Source organism: Polypterus senegalus, chromosome 18, assembly GCF_016835505.1.
Source record: "Polypterus senegalus isolate Bchr_013 chromosome 18, ASM1683550v1, whole genome shotgun sequence".
Lineage (NCBI taxonomy): Eukaryota > Metazoa > Chordata > Cladistia > Polypteriformes > Polypteridae > Polypterus > Polypterus senegalus.
Genome location: NC_053171.1, coordinates 12,571,329 through 12,587,017, shown reverse-complemented (window position 1 = coordinate 12,587,017; position 15,689 = coordinate 12,571,329). Strand labels below are relative to the sequence as shown.

General features: G+C 44.6%; 1 protein-coding gene across 1 annotated transcript in view; it reads right to left on the bottom strand.

The window, feature by feature from the left end:
* ntd5 (ntl-dependent gene 5) overlaps positions 1-15,689 on the bottom strand; it is a 37,363-nt gene that overhangs the window by 11,671 nt on the left and 10,003 nt on the right. The window contains exons 2-6 of the mRNA XM_039740950.1: positions 12,098-12,244; positions 11,694-11,882; positions 6,678-6,792; positions 6,509-6,585; positions 6,207-6,386 (exon numbers count right to left, since the gene is read on the bottom strand). Of these exons, the coding sequence (XP_039596884.1) occupies positions 6,207-6,386; positions 6,509-6,585; positions 6,678-6,792; positions 11,694-11,882; positions 12,098-12,244 (708 nt within the window). The remainder of the gene's footprint in view (positions 1-6,206; positions 6,387-6,508; positions 6,586-6,677; positions 6,793-11,693; positions 11,883-12,097; positions 12,245-15,689) is intronic.

Genomic DNA, 15,689 nt, shown 5'->3' with positions numbered 1-15,689 from the left:
CCCCGGCTGGGGTTCAGATCCATGTGTCATGCCCTTTATTAAGTTAAAGTGACTTCTGTTAATTGTATGTTGGACTTTCTTAATCTGTGTTATGTCCTGTGTGTTTTGTGGGTGGTCCCCCAAGAGGCGGGGCCACCTGCCAATCACCTGCTCTCCTCCCTATAAATCCAGAGAGTCTCCCACAGTTCCTAGCGGTTCATTGCTTGAGAGTGGTGAGCTGTTATGTTTTGCTGTGCGGCATCCGTAGTCATGTGGGCTCTGCATCGGTGTGTCGTGGTGAAAAAGAAGCTGAGCCATAAGGCAAAGCTTTCAATTCACCCGTCGATCTACGTTCCTACCCTCACCTATGGTCATGAGCTATGGGTAGTGACCGAAAGAACGAGATAGCAAATACAAGCGGCTGAAAGGAGTTTCCTCCGCAGGGTGTCTGGGCTTTCCCTTAAAGATAAGGCGAGAAGCTAATTCATCCGGGAGGGTCTCAGAGTAGAGCCGCTGCTCCTCCGAGTCAGATGAGGTGGCTTGGGCATCTGATCAGGATGCCTCCTGGATGCCTCCCTAGTGAGGTGTTCCGGGCACGTCTAACCAGGAGGAGACCCCGGGGAAGACCCAGGACACACTGAAGGGACTATGTCTCCCGGCTGGCCTGGGAACGCCTTGGGATTCCCCTGGAAGAGCTAGAAGAAGTGGCCGGGGAGAAGGAAGCCTGGGCCTCTCTGCTCAAGCTGCTGCCCCCCACGACCCGACCTCGGATAAACGGAAGAGGATGGATGGATGGATGGATGGATATACAGGGGTCCTTGGGCTACGACACAGTTCCATTCCTACAACAGTGATGTAACCTGAATTTTGGTGTAAGTCAAAACACTCTCTAGCCTAAGTAACTTACCTATCTTAACACATTTGCAAAATCATAATCTAGAACATAAAAACACAAAATCTAAGCCTCAGAAAAAGGAAAAGGACATAAATATACTGTACTGTACACTGCACTGTAGTAAAAATGAGTGTAAAAAAATCCTTACCTTTATTCCTTCTCTTGTCTCAATTTTTTTAAGTTTTTATGGGAGTGAGCGTTGTAAACTCGAAATGTTGTATGTCAAACGTTGTAACCCGACAGGACCCCCGTATGTGTATATATATGGAAGCCTGTGGTGGGCTGGCATCCTGCCCGGGTTTGTTTCCTGCCCTGCGCCCTGTGATTGGCTCCAGCAGACCCCCTGTGACCCTGTAGTTAGGATATAGCAGGTTGGATAATGGATGGATGGATGTTTGTTTGTTTGTTTTTATTTGACTATTCCTAGGATTTCATATTGGAAGTTTGTTTGCTTTTAACATTTATTGTATGTTTTGTATGCACTTTGGAGCTTTATAGTTGTTACAGATTATTTTTTCGTATGAAGAATAAATATTTTTATACACTGTATAAAGTTTCTTAGCTATCCCCCTCTAGTGGGCATTTTAGGGACTACACGTCTTGGAGATCTTTAGAGTTTGTGGGCTCCAAGTCATCAAACTTATGGCCCACTTTCTCAATATAGAAAACTTGTTACATAAGGCCTGCAATGACTTGTAGTTTTCTCAAAGACCCCCCTTTAAGGTGTGTTTCCTATCTTGAGTGTAACCTTATATAGTTTAGCTGGATTACATTTACACCTGGCATTACAATCCGACTGCCATGAGCACTGCATGTCCAGATAAAGACAAGATGGAGTCTCCACACGTCTGGGTGTTCTTTCGCATACATCTACACAGCTACCAAATTGTTGTTAAAAGGTGACAGTGAATAGAAGGTGCAAGCATCAAAAGCAACTGAGAAAAGATTAAAAAAAATGAACAAGAGGGAGTCCACCTTCAACCATATCATTATACGTGCAGCTGGATGTACACACAAGTCAGTGTCCTAAGCCTTTATCAGTGCAACAGCAGCTGTCCTGTAGGAGACGCTAAGCCACCGTTTCTCAACCTTCAAGTATTTGCGACCCGAGTTTTCATAACAGTTTTAATCGCGGCCCCCTAACGTTTTTTGAAAGGAGCCCACCAATACCAATTTGTTCTTTTTTAATTAATGATATATCATAGATGCATATTTTATTATACCTACTTAACTTTTATCGACATTGATCTAACTCTATATTTATTTTTCTAGTATCAGAATGTACAGTAGTTTAAGTTAATTTGTTTTGGTTTCAATAGATGTATTTTTCATATTTTCGATTCTTATTTTCTTTTTGTCACATCTTCGCACCCCCCTTTTGTTACTTGGGCCCACCCCACAGTTTGAGAACCACTGTGCTAAGCAGTTCCGAAATATTAAATGAATTGTTGTCATGGTCACCTGACATGGGCTGGCATTCCAGCCAGGATGGACCAAGATTCCAAGGTTAAGGGAAGGACGGGGGAGACAAATCACATGGGCTATTTACTCCCCCGATACAATAGGTGGCAGTCTTCCTGGGCTACGGTGCCTGCATGGATAACTGCAGGGCAGGCTGGGAATTGTAGTCCCGTGAGACAGCCCTGTTGTAACCCATGTTTGCCACCAGGGGGAGCTGCAGGAACAAACTATACCCCAGTTTAAAGAATTTCCTCCTGATGCGGAAGCTCTTCCTGGATGTGAAGTGGCGGCACTGGATCTACCCCCGGGACTGGCATAAAAGAAGCCGAGTGTCCTGTATGGGGTGTCAGGCCTAGTATATGAACCCAGTTGTCTTTTAAAACGTTGCTTTTTGTATGCGTTTTGGTCTTTTGTCCACACGCAAACACCATTTTAGGGACCTTGTGAAAAACTCCTGCCAGGGTGAAGATTACGTGTAAACAATGAAGACAGAGTTTTTGCCTTGTAGCGTCAGTGTATCCACCATTATCTGCTTTGTTTACACGAGGCATCTTTGTGCAATGGTGGGCGTATCTAAAGTAGTGCTGGTGTTAACTTTGTTAATGGGACTTTATGCATATTTATACTGAAATGTACAAATACTTCATCAGTATATAGGGTGGTGCAGATCTAATTATGCAATTTTCATTACGCTATAACTTATTAAGTTTATTACGTATAAAATCACCCAAAAAATCCCGGACCATCGAGAAGTGTGCGAACTGACGACATGAAGAATCATCTTTGCGCCGAACTGGAATCATCCCCACATAAATCAAAGTCATCCAGATGATCAGGATCTGCATAATTAGATCTGGACCACCCTGTATTGAGCAAAAGAGTCATCAGAATGCGCTACGGAGGTCACTGCTACATTGAACACTCCGATGACACAAAGCCAGCCAACAACGTCGCCAGCTCTGGACAAGACTCACTTGAACCTCTAGTTGGTGGGACAACATTGAGAATGAAGAATGGCGAGAGAATTGTCGTTTGTCAAGGACATCACTGTTGTCTTTGAGTGAACTGCTTCACCCACACATCCACGGAAAGACCACCGTAATGAGGTCGCCTGTCAAAAGATTTGCCTACACACTCTACTATTTAGCAGATTACACTAGACGGCAAAAGCCTTTGGGTTGTCAAGACAGGTACTTTCTAAAATAGTAAGGCGAGCGTGTGAAGCAACTATGGCCCACATGGGCCCCCTGTGTATGTACAATCACCGAGTCCAAAGCAGAGGAACTTGTAGCATGGTTTCACCAAGCCCATGGCCTCCCTCAGTTCATCTGTGCCATGGATATGGGCTCACGTTGAAGTAAAGCAGCTGTAGTGGTGTGAAATTTTGCATATAAGTCGATAAATATTTTGTATGACTTTATTTGTATCGTTAGGTACCCCCACCCCCTTTTAGGACTGAGTCTCTTTGTAATTTGACGACAGGGTTGGGAGAAGTGCCTCAAACCAGTTTGGCCAGTGATTCTCTGCAGGACTCTCTTAATCACCCCCCACAGGAAAGCCAAATTACCTACCTGGCAAGCATCCGCTCAACAAATGATTTTGGGGGCAGGTGTGAAAGGTATTGTGTGCCCCCATTGGTCTAAAGTTGCCTGAAGCATTTAAGTATCATGACGTCCTATTGGCTGTAGGGTTTGGACAGAGAATCTAGAAATTTGCTTGCTTTACCCCTCTCTCTCTTACCAAACTGATGAAGGAGCATCTCACACACCATGAACTGAAAAGGACAACACAATGAAGAGCACAGCTAGGCAGCCATATTGAGACAGGCATGCGGCCTGTCCGGAAGAACGATGATAGAGACATTTTAAGTAACTAACAAGTCTGCGTGCCGCCTGAAATTACACATCAGCATTTATCAGGTTGTATGATTGCCAATATTCAAATGTACTGTTCTTATTGTTATTATTTTTGAATATTATCAATAATCCATTATTTAAAGTGTAAGGTAACTCCTGCTTGTTACTCTGTGTAATCGCCTGAGGTTATAGATGAAGAAGGGAAGGTGGGGAGAAGTTCTAAAGTACAATACCTTATAAAGACTGCTAAGTCTGTGAGATTTGAGGCATTCTGACAAAGGCTACATATTAATAATACAAAAGGGGAAAAGAGAGTAAAATATTAGTCTACCAAGGCAAAACAGCAGCCATCCACGAATTCCATGGATTATTTGAACAGAAAGGAGACGTTTTCTCTTAACATACAGGCCACCTGTGATTACTAGTGTTCGTTTAGTGAAATGGCCAGGTAGGGTTCATGATGCCCATATTTTCGTAAATTCCATGTTGAAGAGGGCAATGGCTTCCCTTTGTTATCTGTGCTGTGTTATCGATACTCTTGACAGAGGATTTTTGCATTTTCATGTGGATGGAGATTTTTTAACAAACAGCGTGCATTCGGACAGGATTTTATTAAAAAAACGAAGGAAGTACAGTAAACTCCCATTTTAAAAAATACCCGGGTACGTGTGGACGAGGCCTCAGAGTCAAGAGGAGAGTGGATGAGACCACATGGGAGGTGTGGAAGGAGACAAGAGGATTCTGTATTGTACTTTTGTGGGGTGGCAGCACAGTGGCACAGTGGTAACGCTGCTGCCTCGTAGTTAGGAGACCAAGGTTCACTTCCCGGGTCCTCCCTGCGTGGAGTTTGCATGTTTCCTCCCACAGCCCAAAGACATGCAGGTTAGGTGCATTGGCGATCCTAAATTGTCTCTAGTGTGTGTGTGGGTGTGCCCTGTGGTAGGCTGGTGCCCTGCCTGGAGTTTGTTCCTGCCTTGTGGCCTATGTTGGCTGAGATTTGCTCCAGCGGACCCCCGTGACCCTGTGTTAGGATATAGCAGGTTGGACAATGACTGACTGACTAACTTTTGTGGGAAGGATTGAGACCCAAGTGCAGCGAGTGCCACCTCAGCACCACAATGGAACAGTGTGAGATTTTTTTTATGGTGACTGGAGCGCCAATCCCGCCACCAACCCCAGAATTTTCCCTGTGAATTGGAGGACCGGCTTGTGGGGCTGGGTGCAGATTAACGTCATACCCAGGACAGAGCAAATGCAGGTTAAGGGCCTTGTAAAATAAAAATATATATATATCTCTGTTTCTCTGTAGTACCATGTAGTTGTGTTTGGGGGGTTTGGGGCTCTGCTATGCCCCCTATAGGTCACAGAATATAAAAGACACTTAAACATAAGGAAACTGGGTGCAGTTTGAAAGGACAAAAGCAGAACTTTCAACAGCTTTAGAGTTAAAAGGGAGAAGCACTGAACAGCCTCAGCACGTCCAGCAAGAAGAAGGATGGCAAGCAGAGAGGCAGAATGGAGAACCTCTGGAAGGGACACATGGAGAGACCAAAGCCTGGAGATACTGAGGGGCAGAACCAGTCAGAGAGCCGTAGTTAGGAACAAGGGTTTTAAACTGCAGCAAGGCGACCAAAGCTGTAAAAGTAAAAGGAGGAACAGAGAACATGTGGAGCAGCTGGAAAGATCTGATAGCCCCACCAGGATGGAGCTGTAATGGTCCAGCCGAGAGAGAACCACCAAAGCCAGAACTGCTGACAAAGGGGCTTCTCCAAAGTACTATAATATGAAGGGGAGATTTCAGTTTTTGAGTATTAATACTTTCTAAAAACGTGTTTTCACTTTGCCCGATGGGCAAAATGGCACATCTATCAATTTAAAATGACATCTACCACACAAGAAAGTGTGCTATAAGTGAAGGGGTCTGAATACTTTCTGAATCCACTGTACAGTGCGGGCAGTCCCAGTATGCTGACCAGTAAACAAGTAATGGAGACCCCCACCGGACTGCCCCTTACCTCTACAAAAAGGCGTCTTACTCCAGTTGCCGTTTAGCTGGCATGTTACTCGGTTGGACCCATCCAGAAGAAATCCCTTCTTGCACAGATAATAGATGACCTCGCCAGCTTCGTACTGCCTTTTCTGAACTGCGACCAAGTAGCCCTCGGAAATCTCCAGAGGGGGCGGACAGTAGACCTCTGGGGAGACAGAGAGAGGACAGGCGGCATCAGACTATGAACAAGGGGGGACCTTAACAATAAGGGAATGGTGAAACTGTGGGGGGGGGGGCCAGGGGGAAGCATTACAAACACAGCCTCACGTAGGCACTGTGGCGGCTCCCGCTCCCAGGTGGCATTTTCTAGGCAGACGTTTTCTGAGGTGCCCTCCAGCTGATACCTGTAAAGACAGAAGCTTGTGATGTCACCCCTCACACTGACACTTGGAGCCCCCCCCACACCCCCCATTGTTCCTCTCAGGGTTACTCTTACCCAGGGTTGCAGGAATACTGGATGACGGCACCCACAGTAAGAAGACTGCCGCTGATGTAGCCATGCTCCAGTCGGCCCGGGTTTGGGCAGCTGACAGACGGAATTGTTGCTTCTGCTGTATTGGGAACAAATAAACGACAATTAATTCATATCACGACTTGCCATAATGAGCAAATGCAGCACAAATGTTGAAGTATATCTTGTAGTTTATTTTTTTACAGCTTGGGGTTGTTGAATGAGTGGAGTTAGCAGCTGGCAGCCTCGTATTTCACGGTGCAGTGCCTCACCCTCCACTCACCTGGCCAATAAATCCCCTTCTCTAACCGTCTGGCCTGCCCTCCTCGCACAAGTTGAGCTCTTACCCGGAAGCAAACTCCAATCTGCACTTCACAAGAAAGAGGTCATGCATGATCAGGCCCGGCCAGTACTTGGATGGGAGATCAACAGGGAAAAGCTTGGGTTGTTGCTGGAAGAGGTGTTGGTGAGGTCAGCAGGGGGCGCTTACCCTGTGGTCTGTGTGTGGATTTCAGTGTCCCAGTGCAGTGATGAGGATTCTGTGCTGTATAAATGGTGACGTTCTTTAGATGAGATGTAAAATCAGGGTTGGTTAAGACAGATCCCTGGCCATCCTCCATAAAGAGTAGGGTGGATCCTGATGTCCTGGCTAAATTGCCCACAACGGCCTGGTCATTCAGGCCCCCTAATCGTCCTCTGTCTCTATTTGACTCTTTCTCTCACCACTTCACCACCTAACAGTTCATGTGTGGTGAGCAGACTGGCGCAAAAATGGCTGCCGCGCATCATTCGGGTGGATGCTACACAAAGAGGTGGTTGAAGTGGCTCTCCACTCACTATGTAAAGAGGTTTCAGTAGCGAGAAAAGTGAAAGGAATTCTTATTATTTATTATAATCTCCAAGAAGACCCACCTTCTCCTGAACCAGGGAGTACCAGACTGGTGGTCATCCATCCCCAGTAGTGTTGCAAGGTTACACTTTTCTGTTCTCTAGTGGCCATGTTGGCAATGGTTTTTCTCCCACATCCCAAAGATCTACATGTGGGGTTGATTGGCACGTGGGTGCCTTGCGATGCAACAGCACTCTGTCCAGGGTTACTTCTTGCTTTGCACCTGATGCTTCCAATAGAAGTGCCAGAGGCCACAACTCTTAGCTGGATTTAGTGGCTTAGATCTGCATGGGTAGATGATGATGATGATGATGAGAGTAATAATGAGTGTATATACTGTTACACACTTGCACATAGAGGACAGTTGAAAGGCCCTAATGACTGCAGTTCTACTGCCGCTCCAGGTGTTGGCACTGAATGTCCTAATGCCTCTCTCTCTCTCTCGCTCTCTCTTCCTTCCTCTACAAACCGGTTGATTGACAGCTAGAACACATATGACATCACTTCCGGTGTCTGTCCACTTGGACCTGCCTCTTCTTGTCCAAATGGCCAAAAAATGGGAAACTCAGACATCTTGGAACAGTTCTGTTTTGAACTCGTGTCTGTAGAGACAACTCTGCAATAATTGCCTGTTTTTTTTATTTTTTAATTTTGCTGCATCCAGTTATGCAGGCTGGCCATCTTGGCACCCCAACTCTTTATTCTTTATCGTTGTCCTCACTTTCTGCTACAATACATATAAAATACTAGCTCTGTAAGCCTATGCTGTAAAAAGCCCAAGCTCCTAGAAACTATTGAAATTGTCAAAAAAAAATAAAAAATTGAAATGCAGAGTTGGAATTTTGTTTTGCGGACGTGCGCGCCCAACTTGTCTATCAGCGGCTAAGCAAGTTTCTCTCTCATTTGTCTTTCCTCGGCGGTTTCACTTTGGTGACAGAGTTGCTTTCTTTCAGCTTCACACTGTAGCCTCGCACTTCTGGGCCGGACGGACAGACACGCACACTTCCACGCGTAGACATTTATATATAAGATACTAGGGGGCACCCTGCTCGCTTCGCTCATGAACCCCGCGTGGGCGCTACGCACTAGCCACTATTGCGTATGGGGATGCAGTTGTACAATTTAAACAGATTGTTATTTTCATGGGCATTGTTACATATGCATAATAGACGTAACTATTTTACATTTCAGCGAGTAATTAGCCATATTAAAAAACAGTAAAACATAATAATTTGAAAGTAAATTATGTTTCATGTTGCGTTAGAGATATTCATTGCGTTATATGTTTTTTGTTCTGTTTGGCTTTGAAATTAACACGCAAATACTTTTAAATTTACACTTTTACTGTATAAATGCAATATAACTGCCTGTGCAAGAATATCTTTCTCTCTAATAAATAAACCGACTTTTTCTAATTTTTATTTCTGTGATGTGTTAATTGTCTTTGCAAAATCTGTTCTAATGGGAAACAGTTAACGTTTTAATAGGAATGGCATATCAAGATCTCCTTTGGTGTCTAATGTTATCCCCTGAAGATGTCCTACATTACTTTTCTTGGCTACATCCTTCTTTCAACAGTAATTCGAGTGGAGGAAGACCAGACGGTGTTAACGGTTGTAGATATTCGTCGTGATATTGTAATTTGATGTTTTCATCTTCCACACGATCACCACGAATTGTTTCAGCGTAGTCTATTGATACACATTTAACCAATTTGCCGTTTAACCGATCGACAATTTTCGCGTTCATTCGTTTGACTTCATCATTTCTCTGTGCTAGGATTGCCGGTGTACTCATTTTTTTCTGTTGATAACCCTTTGGGGTGAAATTCTTCAATAAGATTTGGACATAATAAGTCTTCTTTAATTGGGAACTTAAAGTGAGGAAAAACATGAAAACTTATAAGAGCTGAGAGAGCAGGAACTGCGTCTGTCAAAGCATTCACACGAATGAGAGGTGAGAGGGCCGTGTGTATGATTGAATAAGGTTGAGAGGAGAGCGTGACTCAAAAAAAAATCTCATGGCAAAAATCTCATTTCGCGGAACTTGAAAAAGCGTCTTGGAAATCATCTCGTCTCATCTCAGGATTTTCTTTTATAATAGAGCGATATGCAGAATGTACGTCTGTCTGTCCGTCTTTCTGTCTGTCTCCTATGCAATCTTACACCTTTTGGTCAATCTGGACCAAATTTTGCCCAGTTGCTCTCTAGGACCATATGGACAGATAGACTACTTTAGAATGAATTTAGTGACAATGGGGGTCCCAGTGAGTTCCCATGTGTGCTAAAATTTGCATACCGGTGCCACCTGCTGGCTCAGTGCAAGTGAAAAATCCAATTACAAACTGTCCACCTTGAATAAGGTCCATGATTTTTCCCACCTATTTGGGCTATTTTTAATCCAGGGGTGGGCAGCATCGGTCATGGAGGGCCTGCTGTGGCTGCAGGTTTCTGTTTCTTAACGAGAAGTCAATTATCGCTGATAAAGCTCTTATTGCTCAAGTGACATTTTGAGACTTCAGTTTAGTGGTCTGGCTTGTTAAGGTTCCCCACCCTTAATGGCTTATTTCAGCTTCATTCACTGTTTTTTGTGGCTCCTTATTAGCAGTAAGAAGTGAATGACAAAGAAGCCAGCAGTTCTCCATTTAACTTGTTTAAACTATTTGGTTTAATAAAACACTTAAGAGAAAAATGTGAAAGACGGAAAATGATCCATTTTAGGCTTCAAATCATTTACATGACGTCCTTGGAAAGGAAAAAATCTACGATCTAAGAACCTAGCATTGCAGACTAACAAGCCATAACATCAAATAAGGTCTGAGATTGGCATTAGTTTCTAATTAAGCAATTGAGTTGCAGTTAGGAGACCCGGGTTCGCTTCCCGGGTCCTCCCTGCGTGGAGTTTGCATGTTCTCTCCGTGTCTGCGTGGGTTTCCTCCGGGCACTCCGGTTTCCTCCCACAATCCAAAGACATGCAGGTTAGGTGGATTGGCGATTCTAAATTGGCCCTAGTGTGTGCTTGGTGTGTGGGTATGTGTGTCCGGCGGTGGGTTGGCACCCTGCCCAGGATTGGTTCCTGCCTTGTGCCCTGTGTTGGCTGGGATTGGCTCCAGCGGACCCCCGTGACCCTGTATTCGGATTCAGCGGATTAGAAAATGGATGGATGGATGGAGTTGGAATGAAAATCTACAGCCACTGCGGCCCTCCAGGACTGACATTGCCCATCCCTGTTTTAATCAGTATTCGCCAGAAAAAAAAAATGGTTGTGGTTTTTTGGGCTACATTTTAAATGTATTGCACTATTTTGTGCTGTTTCTCACATTATTAGTGAAGAAGAGGCTCCCTTTTCCCTGCTATTTACACTTCCATGCATACTTTATCATTGCAAAATTTCCAAAGGGGAAGTTGTGTGATGGTGTTCTGCCAATTCTATCACTCTCAAATATGTCCAGGAAGTGGTTGGGGGTCCTTCGATTTTATGTATCTAAATCTTTTGCTATCGACACCACCCCCCGAACTAAAATGATGAGTCAGACTTGACATGACAGCGTTTGTGGTTACAAGCCAGCAAGGAAGTTACCGCAATGCTGGAATCCAATCGAAACCAAAAAGTACAAATTCTTGAGTCACGAGAGCAGAAACATTGAGAAGGAGGCATTGTGGGTGATGGGTAAGGTGGCTAGCAGTAACAACAGGGCCACCATTTTATAAAGCAGCTAAACCTTTGCTTTTATCCCTTAACCTGTTCTACAAATACACCCGGGCAGTGCCAGGCACTTCAGTGAGTATTAATAACAAAAGGATTTACTTATTTATTTTTTCTACTATTAAAGTTTCACTGCGTTGTCCTACCTCTCTTTCTCATGGGTGGGGTTCAACTTAAATTGAACCTAGTTTTGTACAATATGACTTGCTTGTATGGAATATTGTTTGATTTTACTTTGTAATAAATTCAATAAAATGTTAAACATAAATAAATTAATAAATAACAAAAGGAAAAGCACACAAGAACAGCAGGCTTCCCCACCCAGTTGTGCCTAACACTACACGCAGACTTCAAGTCAGCACCCAGCAGTGAGCCCAGCTTGTCCTGCGCCGGCAGGCCACACCCACCTAGGCAGTACGGCTCCAGGCCGCTCCATTTGCGGTCCCCTTGGCAACGCATAATGAGCTGAGCCCCGCCCTCTGCTGTCTTGAAGCCCGGGTTACAGCGCACCTCTGCTCGGGCAGAGAACGACGGAAACTTGGAGAGGAGGCTCGAGGTGGCGTGGGGTATAGAGAGGGGCCAGAGGCAGGTCCGTCCTGAAGAAAAGAAAAAGAACAGCAGTCACGATGAAGATGACATTTATGAACATTTGATGAGAGGACCACCGTAAACAAAAAAACCTCACACTGTTCCAGTGTCATTGGCTGCAGTTGGGGTCCCAATCTGGTGGTTCGTCACGTGGCGGGTGCAGCAACGTGCTGTAAAGTCAGCGCCTGCTCCCAACCAACTAAGAGAAAAACCAAACATGTACCTGGAGCCACGCAGCTGAGCCCACATTCACCGTCACACAGACATTTCCTCCTGTTGGGACAGTCGCTATCTTGGGTGCAGGCTTTTAGACATAGGCGTTCCCTGCTATCGGTCAGCGACCTTTCTGGACACGGCTGAGCTTCTGAATCTAAAGGTGTGAAAGAAAATAAAGACATCATGAACTAAAGCTGAGGTATTGCATGCAGGTAGCGCTGCTGCTTTGCAGTAAGGAGATCGTGGGTTTGCTTCTTGGGTTCTCATGGAGAGCGCTTTGAGTAATGAGAAAAGAGCGATATAAATGTGAAGAAATATTATTTATTGGATATTCCAGGGAGATATTCCTCCTTTTTTGTTTCATCCTAGCCTGTCTAGATGAGGTGCAGCTTCTTCTTTATAAACTGATCAAAAAAATTAAAGGCACACTTTGAAAACAAATCAATGGGAAAAAAAAATCCTGCTGGCTATCCCTACTGCTATGGACTGATATGGTGAAGCGTTAGGAACAAAAGGATGGAAATGAAAATGATCAACGTACAGAGGGCAGAATTCAAAGACACCCCAAAAATCAAAGGGAAAAAATGATGCAGCAGACAGGCTCGTCCATTGTGCCGAAATTACATTGCAGCAACTCCAAATCATACTCAAGAGTTTGTACGACCCCCATGTGCTTGTATGCACATCTGACAATGCTGGGGGGGGTTGTTTGGTGGCCTGCTCTTAATGCGACGGTGGATGGTGTCCTGGAGGATCTCCTTCCAGACCTGGACCAGGGCATCCAAACATAATGTCCCACCCAGAGGTGTTCTATTGGATTGAGGTTAGGCAAGTGAGTGTGGGGGCCAGTCAATGGTATCAATTCCATCATCCTCTAGGAAGTGCCTGCATACTCTCGCCACATGAAGCCAGGCATTGTTGTGTACCAGGAGGAACCCAGGAGCCACTGCACCAGCATAGGGTCTGACAATGGGTCCAAGGATTTCATCCCGATACCTAATGGCAATCAAGGTGCCGTTGTCTAGCCTGTAGAGGTCTGTGCGTCCCTCCATGGATATGCCTCCCCAAAACATCATTGACTCCCCACCAAACCGGTCATGCTTAGTGATGTGACAGGCAGCATAATGTTCTCCATGGCTTCTCCACACCCTTTAACGTTTGTCACATGTGCTCAGGGTGAACCTGCTCTCATCTGTGAAAAGCACAAGGTGCCAGTGTTGGACCTGCCAATTCTGGTATTCTATGGCAAATGCCAATTAAGCTCCACAGTACCGGGCACTGAGCACTTGAGGACATCAGGCCCTCAGGCCACCCTCATGAAGTCTGTTTCTGATTGTCTGGTCAGAGACATTCACACCAGTGGCCTGCCTGCTGGAGGTCATTTTGTAGGCTCTGGCAGTGCTCATCCTGCTCCTACTTGCCCAAAGGAGCAGATACCGGTGGGTCGTTCTGATGGGTAAAGAACCTTCTATGAGGGGTCCTGTCCAGCTCTCATCGAGGAACTGTCAGTCTCCTGGAATCTCCTCCATGCCCTTGAGACTGTGCTGGGAGACACATCACTGGCAATGGAACGTATTGATGTGCCATCCTGGAGAAGCTGGACTACCTGTGCCACCTCTGTAGGGTCCAGATATCGCCCACCTCATGCTACCAGTAGTGACACTGACTGTAGCCAAATGCAAAACAAGTGACAAAACAGATGAGGAGGGAAAAATGTCAGTGACCTCCGTCCACCTGTTAAACCATTCACTCCTTTTCTGGGGGTTGTCTCATTGTTGCCCCTCTAGTGTACCAAAGCAACTGAAACTGATGAACAAGCCCCGCTGCTACTTAACTGAGCAGATCAACAGCCCAGAAGTTTCATTGACTTGATGCTATACTCTCATTAACAAGTGGTCCTTTCATTTTTTGAGCAATTTTATTGGGCATTCCTAGAAGATATTCCTTCTCTTCCGTTTCATCCCAGCTTGTCTAGATGAGGTGCAGCCTCTTCTTTATATAATGGAGCAGGTCATTCTGACATCTAACCTGTACCCAGAGAAACAAACTAATTGGAGAGAAGAAGAAATGGTAGACTGTATTACATCTAAAATAAAAAAAATAATTAATGAATGAATTGTAACACAGAGAGGTGCTAGAGACGGAGGTAGCACAAAGTCATTCATCACACGGACACCTAGCCCCTCCAGTGTATGTAATGTCACATATGTGTTTGTGTTGTGTCAGAGTAACAGCCCATCCAGAAATGGAGGAGCAGAAAAAGGAAGGAAGCGTCGTCAGAGATTGTTGTGGAGTACAAAATCTGTAAACTTTGTTCTGTATTTTCATTTTATTTTGCTCAAGACAAAAAAATGAACTACATTCAGGACATATCAAAGCATATCCTCTTCCCAGTTGTACCTCACTTTTAAAACAGCTGTTACAATAAAGAAAGGAAGACATGCCGATACCTCAGGCAACATCAAAAAAAAATTTTATTGTTTGGGAAAATGGACAGGGAATTAGAACAATCTAGGCGAGAACAGGCCATTCAGCCCAACAAAGCTCGCCAGTCCTATCCACTTGTTTCCTCCAAGAAAACAGCAAGTTGAGTTTTGAAAGTCCCTAACGTCTTCCTGTCTACCACACTACTTGGTAGCTTATTCCAAGTGTCTATCGTTCTTTGTGTAAAGAAAAACTTCCTAATGTTTGTGCTAAATTTACCCTTAACAAGTTTCCAACTGTGTCCCCATGTTCTTGATGAACTCATTTTAAAATACAAGTCTCGATCCACTGTACTAATTCCTTTCCACACTTCAATCATGTCACCTCTTAATCTTCTTTTGTTTAAACTGTAAAGGCTCAGCTCTTTTAATCTTTCCTCATAATTCAACCCCTGCAGACCTGGAATCAGCCTAGTCACTCTTCTCTGGACCATTTCTAGTGCTGCTATGTCCTTTTTGTAGCCTGGAGACCAAAACTGCACACAGTACTCAAGATGAGGCCTCACCAGTGCATTATAAAGGTTGAGCATAACCTCCTTGGACTTGTACTCCACAGATCGTGCTATATAACCTAACATTCTGTTAGCCTTCTTAATGGCTTCTGAATACTGTCGGGAAGTTGATAGCTTAGAGTCCACTATGACTCCTAAATCCTTCTCATAAGGTATACTCTCGATTTGCAAACCACCCATTGTGTATTCAAACCTAATATTTTTACTTCCTATGTGTAATACTTTACATTTACTGACATTAAATTTCATCTGCCACAAATCTGCCCAAGCCTGTATGCTATCCAAGTCCTTCTGTAATGATATAACGGATTCCAAATTATCTGCTAATCCACCTATCTTGGTATCATCTGCAAACTTAACCAGCTTGTTACTTATATTCCTATCTAAATCATTTCTATATATTAAAAATAGCAGCGGCCCCTAGCACTGACCCCTGTGGAACACCACTCTTAACATCGGCCAGTTCTGATGAGGTTCCTCGCACCATCACCCTCTGCTTCCTGTGTCTGAGCCAATTCTGCACCCATCTAAAAACATCACCCTGAACTCCCACTTCTTTTAACTTGATGCCCAACCTCTCATGTGGCACCTTATCAAATGCTTT